The following is a 21,168-nucleotide window of genomic DNA, read 5'->3' as shown; positions in this document are numbered from 1 at the left end:
ATAGGTCAGAGGTCAGGAAGAGGGACAACGAAGTCCCAGCAACTCAAGTGCCCATTCTACTACTCTAATAATGCCATGAGGAAAATGGATGCCATTCTGAATGATGCCATGTTGCACAAGTACAATGACTGAGTATCATTATGGCTTACTAAGTAAGTTGATGTATTTATGTATGTGTGCGTCCCAATTGACAGACACTATATTCCCTATATAGTGCACTTCTTTTGACAAAATTCTGTCAAAAATAGTGCACTACATAGGGAATAGGGTGCTATTTTAGACACAGCCTATGTCTTTGGTCACGTAGTGTGGAAGATGGTGATGTTATATTAGTAACATGTCCGTGATCGTGCGATGCATGAATGAAATGGATGAATGCCATGAATGAATGATTGACTCCATATGCTGTCATGCATTTTCATTCACATGCAGGTGACACACATTTATCAGGTGTGTGTGGGGGGGGTTCATTATGTGAAACTGTTTTTTTGCACTTATATACTGTAATAATACATATTAAATTGCCACACTGACCAGAAAGGTCTAATTCAGTTTGACTAAATATACATTTATTCGCAACTTGAGTGGCCAACATGGAAATGTGTGAGAGTCGGGCATACCAGTTGAGCTCTCTGAGCTTACTTGTCAAGCCAAGACCGGCCAAAAAGTGACTTTTCAGTCTGACAGATGTTCTAAATAGATACGACTGATGCATGTGGTGGTGCAAGGAGCTACAGAAACAGATCTGCACGTTGGTGTTTGACTCAAACAGCAGATAAGGTGGTGTGCTATCTGGGGGGTTCAGGTGGGTAAACATTTTTCTGTTGTTATTATGGAGAATAATGCTGTATTGTAGAAAGATGATACCCCCTCAGACTTCACGATGACAGTGGAAGAAGCTACCTTCAATTAAGAAGAAATCAAAAGATCTAATCAATCGATTATTAGTTAGCGTAGGCAGCTCCCCCGGCATGCAGTCACACACCAAGCAGCTCGACGCCTTACGGATTATTAGTGCGAATGAGTCAATGAGTTGGCCCATGCAGTTATTAGGAAGAGAAGCCTCTTTCAAAGAGAGAGGCTACATCCCAAATGACACCCTATTCCCTATGTAGTGCACTACTTTTTGACCAGGACCCATAGGGTTCTGGTCAAACGTAGTACACTACATAGGTAATAGAGTGCCATTTGGGACGTATCCAGAGAGATCATAAAAGAAGTGTGGATACCTGTGTGGTTCATAGCTGCCTCCATCTTTACCTCCTGATCAGGAAAATAAGAGCAGTTCCAATGTTAATGTCTCAAATCAAATAAGAGATGAGGGGGAATAAGAGAAAATAATGAATCATTCACATTGGAGATGCCTCTTCATGCACAGAACAGGACAGACCAGACCGCTAGGCCCCTAGAGGAGAAATGATGGTGCAATTTGAGTATGGATGGATGGAGAGAGAGAGGGGTAGAACAAGGAGGAGAGGAGGTGCATGTTGGGGGAGGGTGGAGGGGATGGATAGGGATGGAGGGGGGAAGGTATATTTATTTGGGTTCCCGTACAAAAAAAGATTGCAGTTAGAGTGCAGTATAACTGCAGTATGCTGCAAATACTGCATCCAAAATACGTTTTTTTTTTACTGCAGTAATTTTGCAGTGTAACTGTAGTTAGTGTGCAGTTCAACTGCAGTGCACTGCAGTTATTCTGCAATTACTGCGTCCAAAATACCACAGTCGACTGCAGTTACTGCACCTTTATTGCAGTTTCAAAACGGCAATCTCTTTTTGTAAGATAGATAGATAGATAGATAGATAGATAGATAGATAGATAGATAGATAGATAGATAGATAGATAGATAGATAGATAGATAGATAGATAGATAGATAGATAGATAGATAGATAGATAGATAGATAGATAGATAGATAGATAGATAGATAGATAGATAGATAGATAGATAGATAGATAGATAGATAGATAGATAGATAGATAGATAGATAGATAGATAGATAGATAGATAGATAGATAGATAGATAGATAGATAGATAGATAGATAGATAGATAGATAGATAGATAGATAGATAGATAGATAGATAGATAGATAGATAGATAGATAGATAGATAGATAGATAGATAGATAGATAGATAGATAGATAGAGATTGTATGACGGTTCCCGGCTTCCCTTGGAGGTAAAAAAGTTATTCAGTCAGTCAGGTGATGATGATGTGATGCCCATGGGTGAGTCCAAAACACAAACACATGATGTTATTAAAGTTTCCAAATCATCAGGCAGTGATATGATAACTTGTTCTTAAACTTAGTAGCACACAGCCAATATAACCCCCCAAATATCTTCACAGAAATATGAACTATTGTGGACTATTGTGCGTCTACTGTGCTGGTATAATGAGTTCACTGAGAGCAAGTCTAAAACCAAGAGCTCATATCATCATGGCAATGTTATTAACTGTTGCTAGTGTGATGTCATCTCTTGGGGACACTCAGCTGTAAATAGCCGTCACGGTGGTGAAAAACTAGATGTAGTCACCAGAGAAGCCAGGCTAATCTGGTGTAAAGTGACAGGCTCAATAGGCTTGTTGACAAAGCTCTCATAGTTAACACTCTGTGTGACTCACTGAAGGCAGGGTGTCTGGCCAGAGCACACAATAGGATAGGCAACGTGGCAAAAGACTTGGGTGAAGTCCAAAATGACCTATTGACCCCGGTCAAAAGTAGTGCACTTAATAGCGAATAGGCTGCCACATGGGATGCCGATTTAGAGGGACGCTTATTTTACACCACTACCCACAGCAGAATGAGCTAAACTGAGGGACACACTAGTCGGTCTGCATCTCAAATGGCACCCTATTCCCTATGTACAGTCGTGGTCAAAAGTTTTGAGAATGACACAAATATTAATTTTCACAAAGTCTGCTGCCTCAGGTTTTATGATGGTAATTTGCATATACTCCAGAATGTTATGAAGAGTGATCAGATGAATTGCAATTAATTGCAAAGTCCCTCTTTGCCATGAAAATGAACTTAATCCCCCAAAAACATTTCTACTGCATTTCAGCCCTGCCACAAAAGGACCAGCTGACATCATGTCAGTGATTCTCTCGTTAACACAGGTGAGAGTGTTGATGAGGACAAGGCTGGAGATCACTCTGTCATGCTGATTGAGTTAGAATAACAGACTGGAAACTTTAAAAGGAGGGTGGTGCTTGAAATCATAGTTCTTCCTCTGTTAACCATGGTTACCTGCAAGGAAACACGTGCCGTCATCATTGCTTTGCACAAAAAGGGCTTCACAGGCAAGGATATTGCTGCTAGTAAGATTGCACCTAAATCAACCATTTATCGGATCATCAAGAACTTCAAGGAGAGAGGTTCAATTGTTGTGAAGAAGGCGTCAGGGCGCCCAAGAAAGTCCAGCAGGCGCCAGGACCGTCTCCTAAAGTTGATTCAGCTGCGGGATCGGGGCACCACCAGTGCAGAGCTTGCTCAGGAATGGCAGCAGGCAGGTGTGAGTGCATCTGTACGCACAGTGAGGCAAAGACTTTTGGAGGATGGCCTGGTGTCAAGAAGGGCAGCGAGGAAGCCACTTCTCTCCAGGAAAAACATCAGGGACAGACTGATATTCTGCAAAAGGTACAGGGATTGGACTGCTGAGGACTGGGGTAAAGTCATTTTCTCTGATGAATCCCCTTGTTTGAGGCATCCGGAAAACACCTTGTCTGGAGAAGACAAGGTGAGCGCTACCATCAGTCCTGTGTCATGCCAACAGTAAAGCATCCTGAGACCATTCATGTGTGGGGTTGCTTCTCAGCCAAGGGAGTGGGCCCACTCACAATTTTGCCTAAGAACACAGCCATGAATAAAGAATGGTACCAACACATCCTCAGAGAGCAACTTCTCCCAACCATACAAGAACAGTTTGGTGATGAATAATGCATTTTCCAGCATGATGGAGCACCTTGCCATAAGGCAAAAGAGATAACTAAGTGGCTCGGGGAACAAAACATCGACATTTTGGGTCCATGGCCAGGAAACTCCCCAGACCTTATTACCATTGAGAACTTGTGGTCAATCCTCAAGACCCACAAATTCTGACAAACTCCAATCATTGATTATGCAAGAATGGGCTGCCATCAGTCAGGATGTGGCCCAGAAGTTAATTGACAGCATGCCAGGGTGGATTGCAGAGGTCTTGAAAAAGGAGGTTCAATACTGCAAATATTGACTCTTTGCATAAACTTAATGTAATTGTCCATAAAAGCCTTTGACACTTATGGAATGCTTGTAATTATACTTCAGTATACCATAGTAACATCTGACAAAAATATCTAAAAACACTGAAGCAGCAAACTTTGTGAAGACCAATACTTGTGTCATTCTCAAACTTTAGGGAATAGGGTGCCATTTGAGATACAAACTAAACCACTTCCACAGCAGAAGGAGTTGAAATGAGGGACACAATATTAGGTTATCATTACATCAGAGACCAGTTCAAAGCTCTATTTCGGGTTGTTGCCATACCATTCTGAGTGACTGGCTTGGCTTGGCTGCAGAGGGTTTCCCTGTGTGTGTCATGACTACAATACAAAACAAAGTGATTCACTTTGTAAAACCCTGGAGAAATCCAATAACCATAAACTCTGGATAACACCGGAGTTCAAATCATGCAGTGATGAAAACATTATAAATGTCCAATTTCCTGTGAAAGTATAAAAAGGTCATAGTGTGTCTCATCGTGGGTGCTGCGGACTGGACGCAAATCCCTGGGGAGTAGACATCGTTGAGGTCAGAACCAAGACAGATCAGGGAGTGTGTGTGTGTTTTCAGAGAGAAAGAAACACACACAATGGAGACATAAGAGAGACACACATAGAGGACTTAATGACGACCCGTCAACCTTCCTATGTTGAAACGTTTGCGAACATTAGTGAGCGACTCACCCCCGTTTACATGCTACTAATGACATGCAGGTACCGGTCAGGACTGAAACTGGGTCAAATAGTTCTATTCATATGCCTATTATTTTGTGTTTCAGTTTAGGGTTTCAAAATTCCAGAAACTTTGTACTCGGATTTCCTGCTTATTCCGTCCTGATTCCAGGTATCTTCCATCCGGTAGCTCTGAAAAACCTGGGAAAGTTACTGGAATTTTTTAATCCTAAAGTGAAAAACATGTTTTATGTATGTACAACGTGTTTACCCTAATCAACCACTACAGTGGCTAGTCTTCAGATCCATTTCAGTCTCTGTTCTGTTGTAGTCACCTGTTGTAGACCAGATGTAGGTAACCCGCTCAAGGGTGAAGTTTCCCCTAGGTACAGATCTAGGATCAGCTTCCCCTCTCCAATCCTCACCTTAACCATTAAAGGGGCAAATGACAAACTGACCCAAAATCAGCGTCTAGGGACAACTTCGCCCTACTCTGAGGTAACCCAGTAGAAATAGCAGTAGTAATAGTAGTAGTAGTAGTAGTAGTGTAGCTACTACTACTACTGTTGTATCTGTGTGTTTACCTGTTGTGTCCAGGCCTTTGGGTCGGGGGTTACACTGCTTGTGTCCCTGGCAGCTCCTCATCTCCATCAGCTGAGCATGGAGGGCGTTCAACACCTCTCTGTCCACCGAGTACACCGCGTTGGTCAGCTACACACACCGACGGATACAGACGCAGACACACAGACACACACACACGTTAATACATAGTTTTTGATAGATAAACATTTGGCAGAAAACACAACCTACTAATGAAAGGTGCCTGTGAGTAGTCCACTCCGTAGAAATAGAAAATGAGTAAAATAGAAGATAATAGAAGTGATTCTATGTCTATGGTCCACTCACCTGGTAGGGGTCGTTGTTGAGGTCAAAGTACTCAAGGAAGCCCGTAGCGAACTCACAGAACAGAGTGTTGTGGGTCTCGTTGATGGTTCTCACACACCAGTAGGTGTTGTTGTTGGAACTGGTGCACGCACAGAACCCTCCGACTGAAGGAGAGGAAGGACAGGGTTAACCACTAACAAACACACAGAGAGAGACACACAGACACACACAGAGAGAGAGAACCCTCTAACTGGGGGAAACAAAACTAATAGCCTGTTTCAATAGACTGATATACTTGGTCATCTGTTCTGATGATAGACACTTTATTCTACCAATGGTATTCACTGACCTGTGGCAGAGGTGGGTAAATCTGTGTGTGTGAATGTGGCTTAATTACCGTGTAGGCCACAGTGCTGAATGACTAAAATTAGAATGTATGCGAGTACAGTACACGTGTAGGTGTAGTAACCACTTAGTACTGTACACGTGTAGGTGTAGTAACTACTTAGTGCAGTTACATTTAGGTGAAGTAACTACTGTCGTATCGGGTGAATGCTGGCAATTATTGCTGATGAACAAAGGAGTCCGCTCATACTGAACCTGGATCATAAGATTTATTCATATCACAAGCTTCAGCATAAGTGACAGATGTCATGACATCCGGAGAGCGACGGCCCGGATTGCAATGGTCGCTCTGACTTCTTCTTCGTTTTTCCCCCAGTATATATAATCTCCCCAAGATGTGGGTGGCTCCCTCTACTGTCCAATCCCCTGTCTACAACACACTTCCTGTCTGTTGTATGTGGCGTTACACTAAAACATTCCCTCTTGATACTAAAATCAACGTCCTCTCCGGTTCCACTTAAAACATTAACAATGTCATAATCTTCATATACGATACTACTTAGTGCAGTTACATTTAGGTGTAGTAACTACTTATTGCAGTTACATTTAGGTGTAGTAACTACTTAGTGCAGTTACATTTAGGTGTAGTAACTACTTAGTGCAGTTACATGTAGGTGTAGTAACTACTTAGTGCAGTTACATGTAGGTGTAGTAACTACTTAGTGCGGTTACATTTAGGTGTAGTAACTACTTAGTGCAGTTACATTTAGGTGTAGTAACATAGTAACGTACGGTTCCAAAAGGGGGCAGTCTGCCAGTGGTCGTTGCTGTGAGTGAAACATGTCAGACCAGGTAGACTACAGTCATCCCCCTTCTTCTGCCTCTTTCTCTCTTTCCTCTCCTTCTTCTTCCTCCTGATCTCGTTCAACAGCTGGGTCTTCCCATCCACTTCTTGGACAACCTCCCTGCATGACGGACAGACACACCCACCAATCAGATTACAGTAACGACCCAACACCCACCCTCTCTGCCCTCGCAGTGACCTCTCCATGATGCCAGTCAGTTACCATGGTGATGGATGGAATCATCGGAGGGAACTCCCAGACTCCTCTCTGGTGGAGCCAAGAACATGACAGGTTCTAGCTCCTCTCTGACCACATTATCCATTTTCTCTGGGCCATTCTAGCCTCTACCCTTCTCCCGCTCCCCATTTTCCTAAACACACAACAGTCACTGGATAACACCGCTGCTTCGCATTGGCATTCTAATCCGTTCCCTGTGCCTCGGTGCGCATCCCAAATGGCACCCCATTCCCTATATAGTGCACAACTTTTGACGAGAACCCTATGGACCCTGATGAAAAGTTTGTGACTCAACCACCTGGTGCAAGGCAATGGCTGTTAGAGGGACGGGCTGTTTCCCTCCTTCCACTGAGTCACTGTTTTGTTTCCATGCTGCTGCTTGGGACGATTACTTCCAGATCCCTGCACTGAAAGGCAGGCCTGGGTTTGACTGGAGAGCATGCACAGTCCATGCAAGTACCATGCAGATGTACCACAAGACAAGATAACACACAAGACAAATGGGGCCACACTGGCAGTGAAACGTATCACACTCATGTATTAGAGATGCAGTACATCTATGAAATTCTATTGGTCAGTTGAGCACTTCTAGACTGCAGGCTCAGTTTGCATCCCAAATGGCACCCTATTCCCTCGATAGGGTAGTAGTGCACTACATTTGACCAGGGCCTATAGGGTAGTAGTGCACTATATAGAGAATAGGGTGCCATTTGAGATACAACCTCAGTGTTAATGGGGTTGAGACGAACAGGGATGGGCGATGGACGATATGCGGCAAACACGGACAGACTGAATTAAAGGAGAGGACGAACTCACTTAAAGGGATGGAGCTGATCATTCTTGTTCTTCAACCTCTCTGCCTTCTCTCTGTTTCTCTCTCCTTTGCTATAGTAGCTGGTTTTAGTACAGAGGGAAGAGCAACTAAATATGGCGGTTGTTTTGTTTCCTTTCTACGAAAGCTTCAACTCAGGAGAGTCAAGATGAATAATAAAGGACTGATGACTCATAGGCTGCATTTACACAGGCAGCCCAATCTGATCTTTGGCCCAATTACTGTCAAAAGATCTGATCTGATTGGTCAAAAGACCAATAAGTGTAAAAAGACCAGAATTGGGCTGCCTGTGTAAACGCAGCCTACATAAGAATTGTCAGATTCACAATAAACGACTGAGAGATGGCCATACGGACAACAGCAGATATGACAATGCACTATAATAGGGTTTAATCTTAGAGTCCCCTCTGTCATAGTCACTATTGTCACTTTGGGAGCATTATACCAGTGTGCAGATTTACTTTTTGTTCTACATTTAAGAATAGTACACATATTTGGGGACCCCCAATGAGGTACATTACTGACCTGTTCTTGCCACAGTCACACTCGTCGGGTCGTCTCCTCTTCAGGTGACCCCTGACCTCTCGCAGGTTCTTGATCTTGTCCTGCAGGGCTTCTATCTGTAATGGAAGGCAACATCTACTTCAACTTGCAGGGTAGGCAAGGTGAGAGGGGGAGAGATGGGGAGGAGAGGAGAGGAGAGGAGAGGAGGAGAGGAGAGGAGAGGAGAGATGGGGAGGAGGAGAGGAGAGATGGGGAGGAGGAGAGGAGAGATGGGGAGGGGGAGAGGAGAGATGGGGAGGGGGAGAGGAGAGGGGGAGAGGAGAGGGAGAGATGGGGAGGAGGATAGGAGAGGGAGAGATGGGGAGGAGGATAGGAGAGGGAGAGATGGGGAGGAGGAGAGGAGATGCAGACTCCAACTAACCTCCTGGTCCACGTAGCTCTTATGGTCCTTCCAGGCTCTGGACGAAGAGTAGATCTCTCTCTCACAGTGGACGGTGTCATTCATCAGGATGTAGCACCTGTGAGAGGGACGGAGAAGGAGAGAGAGGACAGAAAGGGAGAGAAAGGACAGAAAGGAATCAATCAACTAACCAAATATATTTACATTTACGTCATTTAGCAGACGCTCTTATCCAGAGCGACTTACAAATTGGTGCATTCACCTTATTTGTCACAAAGGGCTTAACTGCTTGCCTGATGACTCATCCTGAATTCAATTTCGTTGCTCTAACGATTACTCCGTACATCAGTCTAAACCTGCTATCCTAGAAGTTGTTTGTGCTGATTCACGATTTGTGTAGGCCGGCTCTGACCCAACCCATCGGTTTCTGTGATCAATTAGAGCAGTCTGAGTGTATTCACATTCTCATCAAGTCGGGGAGGAAGCAAATCCAGACTCATGGTAGAGAAGAAACGTTAGTGGGTGTGGCGTTTGGCCGGAGCCATGTGGATGGGTAGCCAGGCAACTTAACTGCAGTCCAGGCCAAAAACTACAACCCAGGCCAAACCCCCCCCTAAAGCAAGTCAAGCAGACAAGGGCTGCGAAAAATTATTTTGGTAGGAACTACATGTATGTATTACTAGTGTGCCTTTGGTAGAGTTGGGGTATATGTTGGAGTAAATACTTGTATGTGACTGACAGAGTTGGGGTACATACTTGTATGTGACTGACAGAGTTGGGGTACATACTTGTATGTGACTGACAGAGTTGGGGTACATACTTGTGTGTGACTTTGACAGAGTTGGGGTACCCCACGGTGTTGGTGTCGTCCGCCAGCATCTCCTCTGACCCGTCTTCTGACTCCAGAGCCAACTCCTGGTCTTCCTGCTCATAGTGGCGCTTTCTGATGACACGTCTCTGGACCGCCGACTGGTCGTCTGCCGCAAGGTCAATGTCATAGATCTGCCCTTCGAACTCCACGGACAGAGATCTGGTGGATCTCGTGTGGACGAAACGTGGCCTGTAGCCTAATAGATAACCAAATATCACAGAGAGTTAATTAACCGACTTTTCTAATTTCTTTACCCATGTATTCAGTATGTGTAATTGTGTATGTATGTCATTAGATCTTGTCCTGTCACTTAATCTGGAAACAAATGGCCCTTTCCTGTCAATAAAGATATTGACCTGAATTGAATGTGAAAATTCCATGACCAAAATGTTGCAATGGCTCTTTGTTCCAGTAGATGGTGCCACAACATTCCAAATGACCAGACCAGTGATCTAATGTCAGGAGATACCTCCACCAGATCAGTGATCTAATGTCAGGAGATACCTCCACCAGATCAGTGATCTAATGTCAGGAGATACCTCCACCAGATCAGTGATCTAATGTCAGGAGATACCTCCACCAGATCAGTGATCTAATGTCAGGAGATACCTCCACCAGATCAGTGATCTAATGTCAGGAGCTCTATTCGTGCCTCTGTCTCTTCCCTGCATCTGTCTCTTTAGAGGCAGAGTAATCCTGAACAGTAAATCAAAGCTTAGGCTCTGGCAGACCTGGACATCATTCCCATAGCCCTCCACACACAGCCTTAAATACAGAGTGGTAAGTCCGCAGATGGATATAATTTATGTTACCATAACTGTCCATCTCTAATCTCTATGCCCCTGTAACAACAGCTACCCAGCTATCATTGAGCCAGCCCGCTCAGGAAACTATTCCCTGGACTGGACCACCCTCAGCCCCATCCACATCCTCACCCCCATTCCCCATCCCTCCACCCTACTCACCTCGTCCTCCAGAGGAAGGTGGGAACTGGCGGTGTGAGCGTCCCGGACGGTCGGACCTGGAGGGTTTGTCGAGGCTGCTGTCAGGGCCACAGTCGCAGGGGTCCCTCTGCCGGCTGTCGTAGCTGCTGCGGGACCTCAGGCTCCGGGCCCTCTTCCTGGGGCCTTCCTTCAGACCACCTCCCTTACACTTCTGGATACGCCACTTCCCTGTGATCTCCTCCACACAGTGCCACTTCTGTAGAGGTGAGACAAGGAGAGAGAGAATATGGTTATATTAGAGGTGGATGATTTGAGTTATGGGTTTTACTCCACTCCAATGTAAAGGTCTTTGAAGACATTGAACGTGTCTCAAATGGCACCCTATAAAAGTAGTGGACGATATAGGAAACAGGGTTCCATTTGGGAAACAGAGTGACTCTTTGTGCTTTGTGATCAGCGCGAGAACCGCTACTATTTCTCAATGAAATCGCAATCTTTTTCGACACAACTTTGTCAACAGATACGCTTTCTCGGAGTCCTTGCCAGAACAACACGTATGTTGACTACTGTATTCAATGGTAAAAAAGTTGGACTAAAAACAAACTGTCTCTTAGAGTCTCATATGGAAAGTGGGAAAACGGGAGCGAGACACTGATTCCTAATTGAGCACAAGGCCTTTTCCTTTCCTCTGCATTGCGTTTACAGAGAGCAGAGTGCTTCTGACAGACAGACATCTCAACCAGATCACAAACAGACGCGGTGGGAAAGAAACAGAATCCAAAAACTGAAGGGAAAGAAACCAGAACCACCACATCAAATGAATTGGATCAGTCTGCTGTCCCTTGGTCTTTCTCTCGGTCTCTCGCTGTCTCGCTCTTTGTCTCTCGCTGTCTCGCTCTTTGTCTCTCGCTCTTTGTCTCTCGCTGTCTCGCTCTTTGTCTCTTTCTGTCTCTCGCTGTCTCGCTCTTTGTCTCTCGCTGTCTCGCTCTTTGTCTCTTTCTGTCTCTCGCTGTCTCGCTCTTTGTCTCTTTCTGTCTCTCGCTGTCTCGCTCTTTGTCTCTTTCTGTCTCTCGCTGTCTCGCTGTCTCGCTCTTTGTCTCTTTCTGTCTCTCGCTGTCTCGCTCTTTCTGTCTCTCGCTGTCTCGCTCTTTCTGTCTCTCGCTGTCTCGCTCTTTCTGTCTCTCGCTGTCTCGCTCTTTCTGTCTCTCGCTGTCTCGCTCTTTCTGTCTCTCGCTGTCTCGCTCTTTCTGTCTCTCGCTGTCTCGCTCTTTCTGTCTCTCGCTGTCTCGCTCTTTCTGTCTCTCGCTGTCTCGCTCTTTCTGTCTCTCGCTGTCTCGCTCTTTCTGTCTCTCGCTGTCTCGCTCTTTCTGTCTCTCGCTGTCTCGCTCTTTCTGTCTCTCGCTGTCTCGCTCTTTCTGTCTCTCGCTGTCTCGCTCTTTCTGTCTCTCGCTGTCTCGCTCTTTCTGTCTCTCGCTGTCTCGCTCTTTCTGTCTCTCGCTGTCTCGCTCTTTCTGTCTCTCGCTCTTTCTGTCTCTCGCTGTCTCACTCTGTCTGTCTCGCTCTTTCTGTCTCGCTCTGTCTGTCTCGCTCTGTCTGTCTCGCTCTGTCTGTCTCGCTCTGTCTGTCTGTCTGTCTGTCTGTCTGTCTGTCTGTCTGTCTGTCTGTCTGTCTGTCTGTCTGTCTGTCTGTCTGTCTGTCTGTCTGTCTGTCTGTCTGTCTGTCTGTCTGTCTGTCTGTCTGTCTGTCTGTCTGTCTGTCTGTCTGTCTGTCTGTCTGTCTGTCTGTCTGTCTGTCTGTCTGTCTGTCTGTCTGTCTGTCTGTCTGTCTGTCTGTCAAACCCCTGGCTGCGTCACCAGCATAATCTAGTTAGTGGTGCACATCCACAATGTCTCCTACCCCCAATGCCATGAATCAGTCAAGTTGAAAGGGAGGGGTCAAAAAAAGTGAAAGCTCATTCGGCTAAGTAAGTCATGTGATAATTTGGCTTAAAGTGTTTGGGGTTGCATCCCAAATGACACCCTATTCCCTATATAGTGCACTACTTTTGACCAGGGCCTACTACCTTTTGACTCTGGTCAAAAGTAGTGGACTATATAGGGAATAGGGTGCTGTTTGGGATGCAGGTTGGAGAGGGGGGGACATATCTGTGGACCGTGGCGGTGCGTGGGAACGAGAGTTCCAAACAAAGGGCTATGGGTAGGATCGGGTTTCCTCTGTGGACCACTCGCTCAGACGCTCACTGACAGACAGCTGACTGACAGATGGCCCTGACAGCCATGTTATATCAAGAGGGAAATGGAGGGAGGAAGAGAGTAGGAAGGAGGGGAGAGGAGGGGAGGGTGGCAGGGGAGGGGAGGAAGAGGAGGGGGGGAGAGAGAGAGAGGCATGCAGTGCTTTTAGGACTTTTCAGCCACATTCCACAGTGTTGAAAACAGTGAGTGAGTGAAAAAGAGAGAGAGAGAGAGAGAGAGAGAGAGAGAGAGAGAGAGAGAGAGAGAGAGAGAGAGAGAGAGAGAGAGAGAGAGAGAGAGAGAGAGAGAGAGAGAGAGAGAGAGAGAGAGAGAGAGAGAGAGTGAGTAAGAGAGTGAATGAGTGAGTGAGAGAGTGAATGAGTGAGTGAGGGAGTGTGAGAAAGAGTGAGAGAGGAGTGAGAGAGGGAGTAAGGGAGGGAGAGGGGGAGAAGGGAGGGAGTGAGAGGGAGTGAGAGAGAGAGGGAGTGAGTGAGAGAGGGAGTGTGTGAGAGAGAGGGGGTTAAAGTGGGGAAGACCCTACAAGTTGAGACTTGCTCTAGAAGTGGCAGACGCAAACTGCTACAGCTCTTTCAGACTGACACACATTATTAATTCATTTACAGATTGAGAGATAGCCTGCTGCAAATGAACTGGGTGGGAGATCAGAGCAGAGAGCCAGCAGGAAGGGAGTCTTGTATAGAATAAGACCGAATGGAACCTTGAGTTTATGACATCTATAAATACAAATGACCTTGTCCCAAATGGCACATATTCCCCATGTAGTACACTATTTTTGACCTGGACCGGTAGGGTTCTGGTCAAAAATAGTGCACTATATAAGGAATAGGGTATAGTTTGGGACACAACCACATTACTAAACCACTCATATTCTTCTCACAGTCACAGAGTTCTATAGGCTGTCATACTGCCCTTTCACTCTGAAAACACTTACATTTACATTTTAGTCATTTAGCAGACGCTCTTATCCAGAGCGACTTACAGGAGCAATTAGGGTTAAGTGCCTTGCTCAAGGGCACATCGACAGATTTTTCACCTAGTCGGCTCGGGGATTAGAACCAGCGACCTTTCGGTTACTAAGCTACTTACAATGTCTCATGTCCTTTAGGTAACATTTGGTGTAGTCTACTCCCCTTTAAATACATTGACCGCAAAGGCTTTGAGCTTTAGCCTTCCCCTTTAAATCATGGATTTGAACCTTGGTGGACAGGTGTCTATTGACCACAGACCAGTGTGTGTGTGTGTGTGTGTGTGTGTGTGTGTGTGTGTGTGTGTGTGTGTGTGTGTGTGTGTGTGTGTGTTCTAACCAGCTGTTTTAAGAGTTTAATAGACTTTCCCTCCATATTATTCCTTCTAAAGGAAGACCCCACAGAGACAGAGGTAGGCTGCTAACTAGGAGACTAGGTTAAATAATAGACAAGGGCTATAGCTAGCTAGGACTAAACCTCCACATGTATGTGTTGTAACTACACATTCGCTGGCTGAATACGTTACATACACACACACACTAAACCATCACCCCCACAATCTCGCATGCTACATAAAGACTAAAGCGGGTTCCCCCACATAAAGTGAGGGAAAAAAGTATTTGATCCCCTGCTGATTTTGTATGTTTGCCCACTGAAAGAAATGATCAGTCTATAATTTTAATGGTAGGTTTATTTGAACAGTGAGAGACAGAATAACAACTAAAAAATCCAGAAAAATGCATGTCACAAATTTAATAAATTGATTTGCATTTTAATGAGGGAAATAGGTATTTGACCCCTCTGCAAAACATGACTTAGTACTTGGTGGCAAAACCCTTGTTGGCAATCACAGAGGTCAGACATTTCTTGTAGTTGGCCACCAGGTTTGCACACATCTCAGGAGGGATTTTACATTTACATTTTAGTCATTTAGCAGACGCTCTTATCCAGAGCGACTTACAGTTAGTGAGTGCATACATTATTTTTTATTTTTTTATACTGGCCCCCCGTGGGAATCGAACCCACAACCCTGGCGTTGCAAACGCCATGCTCTACCAACTGAGCTACATCCCTGCTGGCCATTCCCTCCCCTACCCTGGACAACGCTGGGCCAATTGTGCGCCGCCCATGGGTCTCCCGGTCACGGCCGGCTACGACAGAGCCTGGATTCGAACCAGGATCTCTAGTGGCACAGCTAGCACTGTGATGCAGTGCCTTAGACCACTGCGCCACTCCTCTTTGCAGATCTTCTCCAAGTCATTAAGGTTTCGAGGCTGACGTTTGGCAACTCGAACCTTCAGCTCCCTCCACAGATTTTCTATGGGATTAAGGTCTGGAGACTGGCTAGGCCACTCCAGGACCTTAATGTGCTTCTTCTTGAGCCACTCCTTTGTTGCCTTGGCCATGTGTTTTGGGTCATTGTCATGCTGGAATACCCATCCACGACCCATTTTCAATGCCCTGGCTGAGGGAAGGAGGTTCTCACCCAAGATTTGACAGTACATGGCGCCGTCCATCGTCCCTTTGATGCGGTGAAGTTGTCCTGTCCCCTTAGCAGAAAAACACCCCCAAAGCATAATATTTCCACCTCCATGTTTGACGGTGAGGATAGTGTTCTTGGGGTCATAGGCAGCAATCCTCCTCCTCCAAACACGGCGAGTTGAGTTGATGCCAAAGAGCTTGATTTTGGTCTCATCTGACCACAACACTTTCACCCAGTTCTCCTCTGAATCATTCAGATGTTCATTGGCAAACTTCAGACGGGCCTGTATATGTGCTTTCTTGAGCAGGGGGAAGTTCTGGGCTGCAGGATTTCAGTCCTTCACGGCGTAGTGTGTTACCAATTTTTTTCTTGGTGACTATGGTCCCAGCTGTCTTGAGATCATTGACAAGATCCTCCCGTGTAGTTCTGGGCTGATTCCTCACCATTCTCATGATCATTGCAACTCCACGAGGTGAGATCTTGCATGGAGCCCCAGGCCGAGGGAGATTGACAGTTATTTTGTGTTTCTTCCATTTGCGAATAATCGCACCATCTGTTGTCAACTTCTCACCAAGCTGCTTGGCGATGGTCTTGTAGCCCATTCCAGCCTTGTGTAGGTCTACAATCTTGTCCCTGACATCCTTGGAGAGCTCTTTGGTCTTGGCCATGGTGGAGAGTTTGGAATCTGATTGATTGATTGCTTCTGTGGACAGGTGTCTTTTATACAGGTAACAAACTGAGATTAGGAGCACTCCCTTTAAGAGTGTGCTCCTAATCTCAGCTCATTATCTGTATAAAAGACACCTGGGAGCCAGAAATCTTTCTGATTGAGAGGGGGTCAAATACTTATTTCCCTCATTAAAATGCAAATCAATTTATAACATTTTTGACATGCATTTTTCTGGATTTTTGTTGTTGTTATTCTGTCTCTCACTGTTCAAATAAACCTAGCATTAAAATTATAGACTGATCATTTCTTTGTCAGTGGGCAAACGTACAAAATCAGCAGGGGATCAAATATATTTTTCCCCTCACGGTAACCTAACAAATTGGATTTCCTCAACTTCTTTGTTTCAGTAACAATCTTTTCCATACAGTATAATTCCTCTTCTGTGTTGTAGTCTGTCCCAGCCATAGCACACAGCAGCCATAGACCCTTCAGCCAGCCATCCAGAAGTCAAATAGCCATTTACTGCAATCGTCCAATAATTGGACATTTCTGTACCGTTTGAACGAGGGACTAATTTTTCCCTCGTTCCCTTTCATCCCAGGCCCATTAAAGGGCTGGCAGGGCCTGGTAGACCAGCCACACACACACACTCTCTTTAGTGGTTAGACCAGCTACTAACCACTGGTATACAGCCACAGAGTTGGCAGACCTGAACAATACAAATTGGTCCAATGTTCAGGTAGCAGCCTGCAGGGCGTTCTAATGTGAACCAGGCAGCTTGTAAGTGTGCACATATAAGACGTAATCCTTCATTACAGACAGCAACAGGGGAAACTCTGGCCACATTCAGGTGGGTGTGTGTTTCAGGGAACCTCGTTACACACTCTTTGTTGTGTGTGTGTGTGTGTGTGTGTAAGGGTTGAATAGCGGGAACCCGTTTACCGAGATTTACCGCCCAAAACCACTCCCTTTTCCCCGGATAAATACAGTGGCTTCCTATTTTGTTGACTTACAACCTGGAATTTTGGAGGGGTTGTATCATTTGAATTACACAACATGAAGATGCAAAATATTTTTTGGGGTGAAACAAACAGAAAACTTGAGTGTGCATAACTATTCACCCCCCCAAAGTCAATACTTTGTAGAGCCACCTTTTGCAGCAATTACAGCTGCAAGTCTCTTGGGGTATGTCTCTATAAGCTTGGCACATCTAGCCACTGGGATTTTTGCCCATTCTTCAAGGCAAAACTGCTCTAGCTCCTTCAAGTTGGATGGGTTCCGCTGGTGTACAGCAATCTTTAAGTCATACCACAGATTCTCAATTGGATTGAGGTCTGGGCTTTGACAAGGCCATTCCAAGACATTTAAATGTACTTAAACCACTCAAGTGTTGCTTTAGCAGTATGCTTAGGGTCATTGTCCTGCTGGAAGGTGAACCTCTGTCCCAGTTTCAAATCTCTGGAAGACTGAAACAGGTTTCACTCAAGAATTTCACTGTATTCAGCGCCATCCATCATTCCTTCAATTCTGACCAGTTTCCCAGTCCCTGCCGATGCAAAACATCCCCACAGCATGATGCCGCCACCACCATGCTTCACTGTGGGGATGGTGTTCTCGGGGTGGTGAGAGGTGTTGGGTTTGCGCCAGACATAGCATTTTCCTTGATTGCCAAAAAGCTCAATTTTAGTCTCATCTGATCAGAGTACCTTCTTCCATATGTTTGTGGAGTCTCCCACATGACTTTTGGAGAACACCAAACGCGTTTGCTTATTTTCTTCTTTAAGCAATAGCTTTTTTCTGGCCACTCTTCCGTAAAGCCCAGCTCTGTGGAGTGTACGGCTTAAAGTGGTCCTATGGACAGATACTCCAATCTCCTCTGTGGAGCTTTGCAGCTCCTTCAGGGTTATCTTTGGTCTCTTTGTTGCCTCTATGATTAATGCCCTCCTTGCCTGGTCCGTGAGTTTTGGTGGGCGGCCCTCTCTTGGTAGGTTTGTTGTGGTGCCATATTCTTTCCATTTTTTAATAATGTGGGATGTTCAAAGTTTCAGATATTTTTTTAAATAACCCAACCCTGATCTGTACATCTCCACAACTTTGTCCCTGACCTGTTTGGAGAACTCCTTGGTCTTCATGGTGCCGCTTGCTTGGTGGTGCCCCTTGCTTAGTGGTGTTGCAGACTCTGGGGCCTTTCAGAACAGGTGTATATACACTGATATCATGTTACAGATCATGTGACACTTAGATTGCACACAGGTGGACTTTATTTAACTAATTATGTGACTTATGAAGGTAATTGGTTGCACCAGAGCTTATTTAGGGGCTTCATAGCAAAGGGGGTGAATACATATGCACGCACCACTTTTCCGTTATTTATTTTGTAGACGCCAAGAAAAAGCCATATCTCAGACTGGCCAATAAAAATAAAAGATTAAGTTGGGAAGTCTGAGATATGGCTTTTTCTTTGCAACTCTGCCTAGAAGGTCAGCATCCCGGAGTCGCCTCTTCACTGTTGACGTTGAGACTGGTGTTTTGCGGGTACTATTTAATGAAGCTGCCAGTTGAGGACCTGTGAGGTGCCTGTTTCTCAAACTAGACACTAATGTATTTGTCCTCTTGCTCAGTTGTGCACCGGGGCCTCCCACTCCTCTTTCTATTCTGGTTAGAGCCAGTTTGCGCTGTTCTGTGAAGGGAGTAGTACACAGCGTTGTACGAGATCTTCAGTTTCTTGGCAATTTCTCGCATGGAATAGCCTTAATTTCTCAGAACAAGAATAGACTGACGAGTTTCAGAAGAAAGTTATTTGTTTCTGGCCATTTTGAGCCTCTAATCGAATCCACAATTGCTGATGCTCCAGATACTCAACTAGTCTCAAGAAGGCCAGTTTTATTGCTTCTTTAAATCAGCACAACAGTTTTCAGCTGCTGTGCTAACATAATTTCAAAAGGGTTTTCTAATGATCAATTAGCCTTTTAAAATTATAAACTTGGATTAGGAAACACAATGTGCAATTGGAACACAGGACTGATGGTTGCTGATAATGGGCCTCTGTACGCCTATGTAGATATTCCATTTTTTAAAAATCAGCGGTTTCCTGCTACAATAGCCATTTACAACATTAACAATGTCTACACTGTATTTCTGATCAATTTGATGTTATTTTAATGGACAAAAAAAATGATTGTCTTTCGAAAACAAGGAAATTTCTAAGTGACCCCAAACTTTTGAACGGTAGTGTAGATAGATAGATAGATAGATAGATAGATAGATGTCCTAGCCTACCTCTTTCCAGGTGATAAATTCAATGCAGTATTAGCATCATATTTAGCTTATTAATGATGGGTTTTCCATAGTAAGCTTCTAATTTATAGCGTCTGTCTCTTGCGCAATACGCACGCACCTGTGCTCCGCTGGCCTTAAAAAACGCTCCTTAGCTCTTGGAGTCCCGTGCAGGAAAAGCTAGACTAGAATAGCTTGCTGGACATAGCTACATCTATGGGCTTTTATGCTTTTCTGTCCTGCGTAATGTGCAGTAGCCTTTATTATATATGTATTGGATAAAGACACAATCATTTTGGCTTTTTTGGGCTTGGGCTCATTAAATGTCTTTAATGTAGGGCTCATGAAATGTCTTTAATGTATGGCTCATCAGGCTCAGGTAGCATCAGGCTTGAATTTTCGATCAAAGCTCTAATCAAATATAGACATAGGCCTTATATGCTTTATAATGCTTTTGAATGACACTTCCAGTTTTGGTGGGAAATACCGGGTTACCCGGGAGAAAAGTGATTTATTCTCGGGATGGAAAAAATATTCAACCCTAGTGTGTGTGTGTGTGTGAATGTGTGTGGGTTTGTGTGTGTGTTTGTGCGTGCGTGCATGTGTGTGTGAATACACATACCTGCCCAGGCTGTTGGCATGGCGTCTGGAACTCTGCCTGTTGACACACCTCTTTGACCTTCTTGTACTTGGGCAGGCTGTTGGTGTGAGAGGTTGTTGGACTGCCTCCTCCATCCTCCTTCTGCCTCAGGAGTTTACTGTAAAGGGACATGTCAGATTAGGGGACAGGTGATGGTTAAGATAGTGGTAGAAGTGAGGGTTAGAAGAGGGGCAGGCTATTGGTGTGCTGGGTGGTTGGACTGCCTCCTCCATCCTCCTCCTTCCTCAGGAGTTTACTGCAGACAGGAGGGACAGGGGGAGTTAGAAGTTGTAGTCCGTTTTTTTTTTTACAAGCCGTGTGTCTGAAAATGTATGGAGAAGTAGCTTCCCATGCCAGCCCTCTACTCTCATGGTTTGCGTCCCAAATGGCACCCTATTCCCTATATAGTGCACTTCTTTTGACCATAGGGCCCTGGTCAAAAGTTATGCACTATAAGGAATAGGGTCCCATTTGAGATGCAGCCATTGACTGATGTTGCATTAGGCCTCCTGCCTTCCAGCTGCTGTTTGTGTGACGGGGTAACTAACGACAGAACACTGCTGTGCCTGAAATGAAAGACTGGTGACCTCTGACCTGTAGGGTTTTAGGCTGTTTAATCCACAGCCACATTAATCCACCATGTGTATGACGCCTGAACACTGGGGTTTATTCATCGGTTGCATCCCAAATGGCACCCTATTCCCTATATAGTGCACCACTTTACCGATAGGGCTCTGGTCAAAAGTAGTGCACTATGTAGGTAATATGGTACCATTTGGAATGCATACATACTTTATGACTGCTGAGATAAGCCTCTCCAGACCCTCCACTGTGTTACTCAACAATGGAGCGAATCTACGGAGCTATCCATCACAGTGCTACTGTATGTCTGCTTCCCAATTGGTACCCTATTCCCTATATAGTGCACTACTTTTGACCATAACCCAATAGGCCCTGGTCAAAAACAATGCACTAGATAGGAAAGATGGTGCCATTTGAGAGACACCCCCTCGCTCTGTTACTCAACAATGGAGAGAATTTACTGAGCCTTCCATCATGCTTCTACTGTGGTCTGTGTTCAA

General features: G+C 45.1%; 1 protein-coding gene across 6 annotated transcripts in view; it reads right to left on the bottom strand.

Annotated features, from left to right (window-relative positions):
- Positions 1-21,168, bottom strand: part of sulf1 (sulfatase 1) — a 69,131-nt gene that overhangs the window by 5,643 nt on the left and 42,320 nt on the right. For 4 of the 6 annotated variants that reach the window (XM_041880305.2, XM_041880306.2, XM_041880308.2 and 1 more), the window contains exons 10-18: positions 20,069-20,204; positions 10,822-11,056; positions 9,806-10,052; positions 9,007-9,103; positions 8,607-8,701; positions 8,066-8,143; positions 6,960-7,132; positions 5,844-5,986; positions 5,522-5,648 (exon numbers count right to left, since the gene is read on the bottom strand). In XM_041880305.2, coding sequence (XP_041736239.2) covers positions 5,522-5,648; positions 5,844-5,986; positions 6,960-7,132; positions 8,066-8,143; positions 8,607-8,701; positions 9,007-9,103; positions 9,806-10,052; positions 10,822-11,056; positions 20,069-20,204 — 1,331 coding nt within the window. Of the gene's footprint in view, positions 1-1,229; positions 1,264-5,521; positions 5,649-5,843; positions 5,987-6,959; positions 7,133-8,065; positions 8,144-8,606; positions 8,702-9,006; positions 9,104-9,805; positions 10,053-10,821; positions 11,057-20,068; positions 20,205-21,168 lie in introns of all 6 variants that reach the window. The other 2 variants (XM_041880310.2, XM_041880309.2) reach the window with 2 other exon arrangements.

Source organism: Coregonus clupeaformis, chromosome 7 (genome assembly GCF_020615455.1).
Source record: "Coregonus clupeaformis isolate EN_2021a chromosome 7, ASM2061545v1, whole genome shotgun sequence".
In the NCBI taxonomy this organism is placed as follows: domain Eukaryota; kingdom Metazoa; phylum Chordata; class Actinopteri; order Salmoniformes; family Salmonidae; genus Coregonus; species Coregonus clupeaformis.
The sequence above is the reverse complement of the archived record's forward strand: the minus strand, read 5'-3'. Positions and strand labels throughout refer to the sequence as shown.